The following is a 12,811-nucleotide window of genomic DNA, read 5'->3' on the forward strand; positions in this document are numbered from 1 at the left end:
CAGCCACCCTGCAGTCTGGCTGGCCTGTGGTTATGTTCTAAGTGAGCACTTGCTGCTGATATGCCATGTGCTGAGTGAAGGCCTGAAGTTGTTCAGTCCTTCCCAGACTAAGAGCTTTGAACACTTGTTCCCTCCTGACAGTGTCCCTTTGTGTACAAAGCAACAAATGTCCCAGTTAACTGGGAGTCTTGTGGTTCCTGAGATTTTGTATCACAGGTGCAAATGCAGTTTAGTTACACAACAGCTGAGGGGTCAGCTTGCTGCACATCGGGCCCTAAGCCAGCCAGAGGGAAGGCTGTGTCCAGTGCTGATAGCAGTAGTTGTTTGCTAGTTGAGCTTTAATCCTCTTCTGCCAGTATCTACTGGCAATGTGAAAATGGAATCTTTTTTTTTCTGTAGGTTATACAGTCGTGTTACACTACAGGAGCTGTTGGTTGCAGCCATGAAAGATTCTGGTGCAGGTGTTAGGAGTATACTCAGTCGTTTTCAAGGCACGTATTCATTGTCTGATGTGTTGCCTTTGACTTCGTTGCAACATATTCTATTATCTGGGCATTCCTGGTCTTGGTCTGAGCTATTCTGCCTGCATCCTCTGTGAGCGAAGGTGGGATGCTTTGAATGGGCTGGGCCTGACCATTAATGCATTGCTACAGCTTGGGAATGCAGAAGTGGAAATTGCTTTCACTGTGAGTGTTGCTTTCCAGCATAGATCTGTGGATTAAATCTGTTTCATGCAGGTTAAGAGTGACTGAAATGTACATTGCCTGTAATGCTCATCTTAAATCCTTTCAGGCATTAGGCACAGGCTCTTGACATGTGCCCGTTTGCAGTTTAAATTGTTGCATACAGCAAAGATTGCCTGGAGAGGAATTTAAATACATCTGTGCAAAGCTTTGAAGTGCAGCAGATGGAGGCAGGGAAGTGCAATCCTGCCTTGACCCTGCAGTTCCATAAGCAGTTCCTGTATCTCCCAGGGTGTGGGAGTAACTGTGCAGCACAAAGAGGCAGAACTAGGAATCTGCTTGAAGGGGCAGGGGTATTCTGAAGGCCTCTTACTGCTGGCTGCAGTGTACTCGCTAATGTGAAGCATAGCAAGAAAAAATCCGGCCTATCTCTGAATGAATTTTTAGGCAGCTGCGACCCGCGGAAGCTCGGGGCCTGCCGGCGTCAGCCAGGCCCAGGGGCGGGGCGCGGGGCAGGCACCGGCCGCCCTCAGGCTGGGGGCGGGCTCTGGGCGCTCTGCTCAGCGGCCAGCCCGGCAGAAGGCAGCACGATGAAGGCTTGTATCCCCCACACTCAAGTGTGTGGGGCACATCTTCAAGCGTTAATTCAACGTCAGTTCAGATCCTTAAAACGCTGGAGCCAGCCCTTTCTGGAACGATTGTTTAGCCAGGTACGAAGTGAAGTGTCCGTCTCTGGGGCAAAATGGCTGCGTAAAATTCTATCTGGCTCTTAAAAGTAGAGTTCTGTTCTAAATGCACGCAGAAGAAAGCTTCATCCTCTAGACTGTCTAAAGAATGAGCTCAGTGAGGGGTGGGTAGGTGTAGATGGTGGTTTGGTTCCACAGCTTGCTAAGGAATGGTGGGTAGGAAAGAGACGGTAGTGAAGCAGTACCCAGGAGCAGGGCTGGCTTCTCTGCCCCCTGCCCTCAGGGGAAGCCTGGGAGGGAGGGTGCTGAGCCAGGGGCCAGACTGCAGCTGACAGGCTCTGCTCCTGTCGGGACTGCTCCCAGCTACAGACTGCTCAGAGGCAGTTTGTAATGTTCTTTTTAAAACAAAAATACAGTGGAAGCCTACTGAGCTGCCACCAAGAGACCGGGTCCCCTCCTGACAATAAGATCTTTTCCGAAGTCACCTGTCGGGAAAACTTGACCAGCCGCTTTGAGAAACAGCAAAATCATGTTTGCGACACAATTTACAAATTACTCTATTTAGACCTTTAATTTGTGGTATTAATGACTGCAAAACACTTAGAATGACATTTGTTAAAGGCACATTTCATTTAATGCATAGTGTACCATTCTAAAATATCCTAATTTCCTTACAAAGTGCTTGAGCAGCCACATACAGATAAAGTATAGCAAAATATATTTACAATCTAGGGTTTAAATCTTAATCTGCCTAAAAATATTTAAAAAACTACAGAGATAAAATTAGTGCTTTTTTTCAGCTTAAATGGGTCAACATACCCTGCCCCCTAATTTTTTCTATTTTTTTTTTTTTTTAGTGATTTGCTTAGATTAAAAAAAGATTTCTGTACAAGATGTAGTTACAAAAAGGTATGTTTGAGGATACTTTCTTAAGTATTAAGCACCCTGTGAGATGCTTGTGTATATATGTATTTGGGAACCAAAAAGGATGAGCTGACTGTACCTCAAAAGTATTGGTTTACGCTAGATACAGGAACATAATTTGTTTCTAGTCAATATAAAACCTGGAAACAAGGAATGCTGAGGAGTTGGCTCGCTCTTTCCAACATGATTTGCAGCAGTGAGGAAGGTGCCTGCCCCATTCCTGTGGGGGACTGGCCTGATTTAGACCTAGTAACATTTAATTTTTTCTCCCTTAAGCCTCTTCCCTGCCTAACCCTGCAGGTCTGTCCAGCATCTTGATTTTAAACCACCACCTTAGCATTGCATACTCCAGTGGTTTGCATTTCTTCTTTGAATTAATAAAATCACCAGTTTTTAATTCATTTGAGTGCGATGCTCGCTGCCTTAGCCCATGAACAGCAAACTCCTGGCCAGGATGAACCCGTGAGGTTACAGTGCTGAATAGTGCTACAGGTAAGGACCAGGTGGGAAATTTATTTTCCAAGAGTCAATGTTTGCTCACAGAACAGCAGATGCCAAAAATAGGTCCTGGTTTACAAATACACACAGTGTCTGGTCTAAATTACTTTTCAACTTTTGAGGTACAGCTTTTAGTGTTAAGGGGTTTATAAAATATACACTGTTTTTATCAAAAATATTTATACATTCTATTAGAACATATTGCTTTTTACCCTCAGTAACTGCCAATCCAGGGGCTAGAGCTCAGTGGCCTACATAGATACATTTTTTTTGTTCACTTGGCCACTATGCAACATCGGTGAAGTGGTACAATTAAATTACTTGCCTGGAGGTAAGAATACATTACAACTTCCAAATATACATGTCCACAGCATGTATACATTGAAAATGCTTACTTTTCTTAAGTGATATGATACTGTACAGCAGACAGAGGAGGATGGAGGGGGTTAGATACGGACTGGGAACTTCTCTGCCCCATCGGGGGGCGGGAAAGGCTCGAGGTGAGTATGGAAGGGGCCGGGCCTGGGCCTTGCAGCTGCTCCGCTCTGGGGTTACACTGAGCAGTGTCCTCACATTCCTCATCCCAACCAGGGCCTTAAGCCGTGCTCAAGGAACTTGAAGGCAAAACTGTTTGGCAAGTGACTTTGGTAAACTCTCCGGATTTTTCTGGGTTTTTCTTTCCAATGGAAGCACTTACACAGTTGTTATCTCAAAGGCAAGGTGTTTAACATTTTTCCTAATAAATACCATAGAAAATTTACAAAACAAGGCATACCTGTTCTCAATACCATTATTTTAAGAACGCAAGATGCAGGTGTATGTAAAAATGTGTAGTTTAAAGACTGCACAATATTTAGCTGAAATCATTTGCCTTCTCTGACTAGAACCAGGTTCTGTGTGTCACCGCTATCCCAACTTCCTTCAGTGTGGCTGAGTGGAGATTACCTAGCTCAAAGTCTGCTTTTCCCACTTAAGGCAGATACTTTAAAAAGCGGTATTATCTGCTGTGGAAGAGTGAGAGAAACTGTACAGATCCACGTGCGCCCATGTGCGGGAAGTTCAGCACAGCCTGGGTTCACCAACTCAGCTTAGGAACGCCATAGACCTGCTTTCCAGTGCTCAGATAAAAAACAATATACAAGGAGGCCACTCTTCAAAAGAGTGTTAAAACAGTACTTAAAAGGATCTTCATGTGATTTAAAAAAACCCAGAAGCTGCAGGTGGCACAGAAAGCAATTGGAGGGTCAGTGTTCTTCAGAGAGAGGCATTCTTGTGAGCCAGTCAGCTGGGGCTTCACAGTGTGTGGAAGTTAACACCAGTCAGCAATGTAATCAAAATCTCTGAACATTTCCTGCTCTTCTTCTGAAAGTATCCTTGGTTCTCGAGGTGGAGTGAGGATAGGTGCTTCAGAGGTAAATTCATCATCAAAATTACTAACATCTTCTCTTCCTCTAATGGTAGGTACGAAAGGAGGCTTGACTTTCTTGGCTAGTAAAGCATGCCAATCAATTTGCTGTAAAATAAATGAACTGATGTTTAGTTTCCCATCTCTACTCCTTTGTGTCCTTAGAAATAATACTAGTTTGTACTCACCCTGAAAAAGTGATGCTTTTTCACATCCTCAGCATCTTTCTCTCCAGCTCCAAGACGCCGCTCTGGATTTCTTCGTAGCAACTGACAAAACATGCAGAGTTTCAGTGGAGAAATTCAGGGGGAGGGAAAGGAAGGAGGAAGGATGAGTGTTACTGTGTAAGAGTCCACACCAAGATAAGGTGGACAGTGAAAGTCATACTGCCTGACCTGTGGGCATTCCTTCAGTCCCCTTGAAGGAATGGACAGACAACGCTTTTAGCAGTGCTCTTTCAGCCTGTCAGCACAGTTTCAGCAGCAGCTAAACTAGGACTAGTGCCAGAGAAGACTCATCTGTCTCCCTGCAGAGCTGTGCTGCCATGTCTTGATACTGGAGGTGATCTGAGACAAGTCACAGAGTGCAAAGTTCCTCTTTGCTGGTGAGGGTACAGATTTACATAAGCTAGTGGTTCTTGCTCAGCTCAGAGAAGTGATTAATTACCCCGCTGTCTCAGTGCTCAGCTCCTTCACAGCAGTTATTTACCAGGAGAGGGTTCAAGCTGCTTCATACATTCAGCCAAAGGAAAGGGCTTCCTAGTTACGCCCAGAAGTTTGATGCTCCTGCTTGTGACTTGTACTGCTGTGAGCAAGCCCCTGTTCCAGGCAGGGCCAGGGCCCAGCAGCAGGGTGGGTTGAGATTCATGATGCAGCCATCAAAAAATAATGTCTAGTATATTGTGAATGAAATTGTGATGGAAAGAGCATGCACAGAGCTCCAACTAGTAAATTGCCAGTACTAAGTTCCTAGTACATGTACTGTGGGTGCAGTGTAGCAGCACCCTGTCCTCTGTGGATATTGGCATGAATTTTCGCAGCAAAAATACCTTCCCCAGGTACTGACTTAAAACTGTATTCTGCTTGCTTCCTCTAGGCAAACACTCTCCCTGGGACTAAGCAATTGTTTTAAGTTACTGAAGATTTATGCTATTACTTAGATAGTTATGTCACAGTAGTTACTGTGCTACAGCACATTGCTGAATTGGGTGCTAAACTGATATTCAGCATCAGGCATTTATGTGGAGAGGCTGATTCCAAAGGCTTTGGAACCACCTCCAGTACTGCCTTTTCTATCAACAGTGATAAGGTACTAACTTAGGTTCAACTGCCTTCCTTTGATAAGCAGACACATCTCACTAAGGAATAGCACTAACAACAGCCATAACCAAAATCAGCTGTTCCTTGCCAAGAATAGGACTGCAGATGCCATGTGTACAGTGTTCCTTGCCCCAGCTGGAATGAAACCAAAAAGATTTAGAAGTCTTTGAATTAAAATATTCATGTGACAATGCTAATCTACCAAATAGGTCAATGCAGCAGTGTTTGGCTAGGAAAAGAGAGCTGAACTACTCTAGTTAGGTCAAACTAGGAAACATAGTTCAGAGAGAGAATAGAGCCTTAAGTGTTTTTTACACTTCAAAAAGAAAAATTTGCTCCTAATAACGTGGAATGGCATAGACAATTTTTATTTAAGGTGACAGGCAGCATGGCACAGCATAAATGAAGCAAGTCTGAAATTTAATTGTCAAAAAAAATACCAAGTGCAGGTTCCTAAACTATTTTGTTCTTCACAAAAGTAATTGTCAGAAACAGGACAAGAGGGAGATACTGTAACAATTATTAACATGTTCTTACCCGTCTCATTATTGAGATGGCTTCTGTAGACAGAAATCGTGGATATCTTACTTCATCATTTACAATGCTGTCAAACACCTCTTCTTCATCATCTCCAGGGAAGGGAGACTATAATGAAAGTAATTAAAAAGCCACTAAAAATAGGCTTAAAATCACAACTGAAAACAACATAAACTCAACTGAATATTTGGAATTAGATAGCCTGAAATGATACCTTCCTTCCCAGAAATAGATACATGGCTTTCGATAAGGAAGAGGGAAAAGGCAAGTTGGTATTATCCCGTGATTCCTACTGAAGGACTGTGTTTTAAAAATGTGCTTTTAGATGTAGAAACACCTAAAACTCGGATCTTCTTTGAACTCAAGTTGTACATGGAAATTATCTACCAGCTCTTCTTTGGGGTAGCTGCCATTAACAAATAGCATGGGGAAGACTAATTTGTTTTTGTAAAATCTTTAGCATGTTGCAGCTCAAGGGTTTTCAAACTGTTTTGAATTGGCCTGACAGATGTAGATGACATTGTACAAGCTTTTTGTCCTTTTTTACCTGAAAGGAAATGAAAGTAAGTTGAATGACCATCTTTTTTTGAAAAAGAACAAAATTATGAGTTTTTAGCATGTGTGTGATCACTTGCCACCTGGAAGATACTGTTACAAAATGGACCAGAAGTTAGAGCAGTATATACAATGGCAAATAAACTTCTCAGCAGTGATTTATTTATACCTCAGCTCATTTACATGGAACTGAGGCTTTCTATTTTAGTGTGTTTGGCATAATCTTTCATTGCTATCCAGTTTTATGTGTCAAAGTTCACTTTTGTTCAAGCTACAGCAGTTAAGAAGTTTATTTTTTTCCCCAAAAGCATTTGAAAGCAGAAGGTTGATATTGCTGTGCACATCAAGATTTGGTAACAGATGTGTCCTGGAAACCTAGCTCCCCCAAACATGTACAGATGTACTGTACTCTTACTTAGAGACACTGATATTAATATGCTATTACTGGAATTTGATTTAAGACATAATGATGTAACTAAAAATAGAGTAAAGCAAAAATCTGTTACAACTTGTTGGCTTCTACAATTGCTGATAATTCAAGCTCCAGACATGACTTGCCAACTTCTCCAGTGTTACAGCAGCCAATATCAGATGAGTAGCTGCTCAGTATTTCACACTTCCTTTTCTTGATGACTGACATTAAGATGCTCACTGTAAAGCTGTGTATGCCTATGCACGCTGTATAATGAATACTGATACTGTGGCAGGTAAGGCACATGAAATATTAACAGACTGTTATCTTGAGGTTTGTAACCTTTAAACATTACTTTTTATGACTCCACTGTACCTTACTAGAACTTACCTCACCCACCAGCATCTCATAGATAAGAACACCAAGACCCCACCAGTCTACAGCTCTTGTATAGGAGGTTTCTGTCAGCACCTCTGGAGCCAGAAATTCTGGTGTGCCACAGAATGTGCTTGTTCTGTCTCCAAATCCCATTCCTGAAAGTTACAGATAATGAAAAGCAAGCAGTATTTTCTGCCATTCCACAACCTATTCCTCCAAGCAGAATCTCTCTCCAGAGCAACTTCAACTGATACTGTAGATCCAGGGCCTGTGTCCTGAAGGCTCAGGCCAACAAGATAAAACATTCCCTCCTTCTTCCTCCCCATACCTTTGTTTCACATGTGCTTCCATTCAAATTCTTCTATCCCTCAGTATATGCAATGAGCCAGATAAAGGTTCCAGTTACACCTCTGTTACCCAGTTGTCTTTGTTTGGAAAGAGACAATCTTATGCTCCATTTCTACCAGTTAGCACAAGAAAAAGCAGTACATACTAGTTTAGCCAAATGTGCCCCTCTGGATGCAAATTACATATAGTAGAGTAAAACATGGAGTGTAGTAAAAGAACGTGGAGCAAAATAAGCCCTGTGGATTTGTGAGAGGGGCACAGTTTGGGACATCAGCACCACCAGGTCTGATGTGACATGACAAGGGGAGCTGCTGCAGAAAACTTGAGAAAACCTTTAATTGCAGCAGTCAGTAAAGAACTTTCCTTCTTATTTTGTCATTTACAGAACTTATTTGTAGCTACAGTCACAGGACTTGCCCTAGCAGTCATGTTTGAAGACCTACTGAGTTTACCCAATTCCCTCTTAGGCTACCTTAAAGGAAAAGATATGGAAGACAGGCTAGATAAACTGAAAAAGGATCTTTGCCCACACAATGAGTTTTGAGAAAAACACTGTAATAACTACCTCTAATTGGTATTTGCCAGTAGTGAGATGCTTGAAAGTAACTTTCTAGGCTTCCCTTTTGGGACAATCTTTCAATTATAGCTGTAGCATACTTTGCACATCATTTTCCTAAGAATTACACACAGAATCACATTTCCGTATATTCAGAGTTGCAACTGTTTCTGAGCTAAAAAAATAGATAATCTATTTGTAAAAAAGCAAGAACTCAGGATGGATTATAATGGCACTTGATTTTGCTGTGCAGTGTCAAGATGTTTAGAATGAGGAAACCACCTAATGCTTTTCCTACTTGTAAAATATGCAGTCTGCCTTGTTAACAAGCAGAGATGTGATGAAGTAAGAGTCAGAACAGGTGATGCTCACAACTGATAATAAATTAATAAAAATTACAGAGCAATGCTCATGTGCTCCTGGTATTTCCCTGCTAAGGAACTTCCTCCTATCTCCACATTTGTACAATCAGAGGTGTATTTTTTTCCTTCAAATGACACATGGTAAATAGACCCTATGCACGTCTGGCAGTCCAAAACTCTCAAGGAACAGTCAAGAGTAGGACAGACTATGGAATTCCCCTAGAAAGAAAATTTAAGGGCCATTACCTTCTTTGCAAAGACCAAAGTCAGCAATTTTCACAAAGCCTTCTGTGTCCAGCAATAAGTTATCCAACTTCAAATCTCTAAATGAACATTTAAGAACAAAATTGCATCACTTGATGTGTTTCTTCAGTACTATTCAGAACAGCTGAAATTCATCTGCTGGAAATGACTACTTACCTATACACTATTTTGTGCTCATGTAAATACTGAAGTCCAAGAACCACACATGCAGCATAAAATCTGTTGAAAAAGTTGAAGTTAAAATTTCAATGGAATTCTGTCTTGCTTTTCAGAATGTGATGTCCATTATTATTGATATTTTTATGAGCCATCCTTTGAAGATTACCAGTTTTTTTTTTTTTTTGGTACAGATTAGTTTTATATACGGCCAGAGTTTTAAAGCCAGATGGCAAAAACACTTAGACTTGCAGCTTTCAAACTGTAGTATGTTTGCTTGGGCTGGAGGATAAATTTTCTGTAGCGTTCACTGCTATAGCATTGAAGGTTTTCTAAATCAGCTTATTCTTTCCTATTTTAGCCTTGTCTACTATTTTAACTCTTCATTCAGCTTTCTTAGGTAATCCTAAAAAAAATGTATTATAAAAATTGAATACTTGTATGTAGATTTTAAATTCAGTTTAGATTCAGGAACATTAGACCTGCATGTCATCTTCTAACAACCAAATCAGTTAGAATCTCCAATCCTTTTAAAAACTTAAATGGCATTTACTGAAGTGGCATAATGTGGTGGCATGTGGTGATGAAGTTAGTTCTCATGTTAGTTCTTATCCACTGAGCAAAGCGCCCTTCACTTAATGCCACAGGAAAGGAGGGATACTCACACTGCTCTGGGCTCAGAGAAGACATCAGTGTGAATGTGCATCATCAGGTCCCCACCAGCAGCATATTCCATTACAAAGCAGACATGATCTTTGGTTTGGAAACAAGCAAAAAGGTTCACCAAGAAGGGATGTCTTACACTATTCACAGTTTCAAATATTCGCTTTTCACACATCAAGCTGCAAACAAAATCAGGAATAATATAAAGCTCAGTGCTGAACAACAGTTTTTCAATTCTCAGAAATTACTGGTATATTATACTTTATGTTTTTTGCTCAATTCCTCAGGATAAGATAAGAACTTTTTTTTTGTTGTTCAAGAGAGAGATTTTAATATCAGCATTTCATGAATTTATATTTAGCTTTCCCAAATGAAAACAGGAAACCAAGCAGTCTATGAAAACTCTGACGACAATATTCCTTCCTAATACTTGGATTGCATTAACTATGCATTGATATAATGTGACATTAATTTCAATCAATTTTTAATTATTTACAAGACATAAAGTGGAAATCCAGTGACAATATTACAGATATCTATCTATAGTAATTCCCGGTTATTTCTCCTTAAACCATGTGTTTAAGTTGTAGGTTATTGTTAACACAGCTATCTTTCTTCCTGCAAATGAATACAGTCACTCTTAAGCAACAGTAAAAACACATTCTTGCACTAAAATGAAAAATTTTGTAATGGCCCTTTCACATTCAAGCAAATAAAAAAACCCCAAAAAACCAGAACCTGAGTTTTGGGTCAAAAAGATTGCAAAACACTCAACAGCATACAAAGGGAAAATATGATGGACAGAGCACAACAGTATGGTTACAGGTTCAGAAACAGCAACACGAATTCTGCTAGTAAAGCAAACAGTCACTGTTATCCCCTAATATAATAGAAGTAATTAGAAATAATTTGAATAAATACTTGCAAGAGAACCTGAAAATCAAAAACAGGATCAGCTTTAAGTCAGAGCTGTAGTTCAGGCATAAGAAGGGCACTAAAACAAAGCAGGCATTACTCTGCTCCCTCCTTGCCCCAGAACAAGAATACACATCTACAGTAGCCAGCTAGGCAGGGAAATGACAACTGACTTTGCTCTTCCACTCAATTCAACAACTCCCTGGTAGAACACATAACTGGTTTATGGAATCCTCATGTACAAACTGACCTGTCTACTTCATCACGAGCCACAATATCTCCTTTCTTTAAGGCTTTAATAGCAAACATCTCGTTTGTGTTCTTGTATTCTGCCAACAGCACCTAAAACAGAGGAGATGAATTTAAGAGCTGTATATACTTTTTGATAAAGCCTTGACAGGTGAAACAGTCTTTTGACATTTACCTTTCCAAAATGTCCTCTGCCCAGTACAGCGCAGCATCTGAAATCCTTCAGACTGAACTGGAATCTTTGTTGTGATCTATGTAGATAAAAATTAGTCACAAAGTTTCTAGTTTGTTAGCTTTAAGAAATATTATTCCAACCAAAACAGGAAAACCACTGCTTTTTTACCTTCTATCTTCGGGCTCTCTGGTGTTGGTGTATTTCATGTCTGAATGGGGAACATCAGACTCGCAGATTATTTCAGGCTGGAGTTTTGGAACAATACTATTTCTGCCATTTTCAAAATCAAAAGTTGTTACTTCATCCTGTGAAGAACATGAAAACTGAAAATTTAAAACTGGTTGTGAAGGCAAATGAATGCAGACATTTTACCATAAGCACATGAAATTTTTAATACACCCATTGCCTAGGCTGAAATGGCAAATTTCCAGATGATACAGGTAAGTAAAATTTTAGCAGACTGATGAAACCTACTGCTCCACTCATTCTGCTCTTTCTCAATAAAACCATTTTATCTTGAATACTCTAATAGTTTTGGAGCTCTGGCTTTTTTCTGTGGTGGAACTAATTACATGGAGTGTTAAACACACCAACCACAGAAACAGTTTGCCACCAAGAGCAATCAGAGCATTCTATTGACACAATTCTGTGTGTGGAAGTTAAGGGAGCATGTGCTGATTTACAAAGGCAGAAATCCATCATAAAGATGCCAATATTACAACCATGTTAAACTATATAACCCAAGAGTCTTAAAAGTCACTTGCCTGAGAAGGCACATCAGAAGCCTTTATCTCAGAGGAAGATTCACATATTTCCACAAGGGAAGATGCACGGGGTGGAGCAGGTGGAGGCTCAGGCTCAAGTTCAAAGTCCAATTTGGCTACAGGAGAGTCACTGATAAGAAAATAAATAACTCCTCAGTGTATAGCAAAGACTATTTTAAAACTTGTAGATTTCTCCTAAGCCAAACCTTGTGTGTCTGGATGTAGCTATAGAATAGTTCTCCACAACTAAAACATGGCAAGGTGTGCAGCCTTGCAGGATAACCAGACTCTGCACACATTCTGTACGTGAGGGCAGAAGGCTCTCAGTGCTCCCTCCTGCACTCAGGGGTACTGCAGAGATGACCTACCTGGCTGGCAGGGTCAGTTCAGCGAGCTGGGCATCCACCACCTGCCCCGTGGCAGGCACTGGTGCTTGGGGGCTGAAGGTGCCAGAGTGATTCACTGTAGGAATAGCTCTTCTTACCAGCCTTCCCCAAGTGGCAATGTTAATATTCATCTGAGGAGCTCTGAGAAATGTTTTGCCTATGGATATTGTGAAAAAAGAAAACAGTGCAAGTAATTTCCTTACTCATTACCAAAACCAATAATTCAAAAAAATCCGTATTAATTAATTTATAGTTTATGAAAAGCAAACTAAATTTGTAATTTTCCTCAGCAATTTCTAATTTTCTAATTATTCACAATTAAATGCTAATGCATAACAAGGAATTCTAATACAAAAGTTTCTAAATGCAATGCCAAATCCTTCATTATAAACAACATTATTTGCAGACAAACATTAGACCTCTGTACAAAAAATTTCACAGATCTATACAGCTTTTAAGCTTTACATGTTTATATTAAAGAATCACCTTGCTGTTTCGAAAAAATTTTCTTCTGCCTCTGGAGTTTTGGTCTTCTTTCAATAACTGGATTAAAAAACGTAACCTGCAGTTCAAATA

The 12,811-nt window shown here is 40.4% G+C and overlaps 1 protein-coding gene and 1 long non-coding RNA gene across 3 annotated transcripts in view; one reads left to right on the forward strand and one right to left on the reverse strand.

The window, feature by feature from the left end:
• Nucleotides 1-4: 4 nt before the first annotated feature.
• LOC137479430 (uncharacterized) lies at nt 5-2,952 on the forward strand. 2 transcript variants are annotated; one of them, XR_011002239.1, is made up of 2 exons: nt 5-1,537; nt 2,227-2,952. It is a non-coding gene; the product is annotated as an uncharacterized lncRNA (long non-coding RNA). The 2 variants fall into 2 exon arrangements; XR_011002240.1 differs by having other exon boundaries at nt 5-1,533.
• PKN2 (protein kinase N2) overlaps nt 1,914-12,811 on the reverse strand; it is a 54,933-nt gene continuing 44,035 nt past the window's right edge. Inside the window, exons 10-22 of the mRNA XM_068199875.1 lie at nt 12,722-12,797; nt 12,218-12,392; nt 11,850-11,979; nt 11,254-11,390; nt 11,086-11,161; nt 10,912-11,003; nt 9,749-9,925; nt 9,084-9,146; nt 8,910-8,986; nt 7,410-7,552; nt 6,053-6,160; nt 4,385-4,465; nt 1,914-4,304 (exon numbers count right to left, since the gene is read on the reverse strand). Coding sequence (XP_068055976.1) covers nt 4,101-4,304; nt 4,385-4,465; nt 6,053-6,160; nt 7,410-7,552; nt 8,910-8,986; nt 9,084-9,146; nt 9,749-9,925; nt 10,912-11,003; nt 11,086-11,161; nt 11,254-11,390; nt 11,850-11,979; nt 12,218-12,392; nt 12,722-12,797 — 1,539 coding nt within the window. The 3' untranslated portion in view covers nt 1,914-4,100. The remainder of the gene's footprint in view (nt 4,305-4,384; nt 4,466-6,052; nt 6,161-7,409; nt 7,553-8,909; nt 8,987-9,083; nt 9,147-9,748; nt 9,926-10,911; nt 11,004-11,085; nt 11,162-11,253; nt 11,391-11,849; nt 11,980-12,217; nt 12,393-12,721; nt 12,798-12,811) is intronic.

The sequence above is a fragment of the Anomalospiza imberbis genome, chromosome 9 (assembly GCF_031753505.1).
Source record: "Anomalospiza imberbis isolate Cuckoo-Finch-1a 21T00152 chromosome 9, ASM3175350v1, whole genome shotgun sequence".
Lineage (NCBI taxonomy): Eukaryota > Metazoa > Chordata > Aves > Passeriformes > Viduidae > Anomalospiza > Anomalospiza imberbis.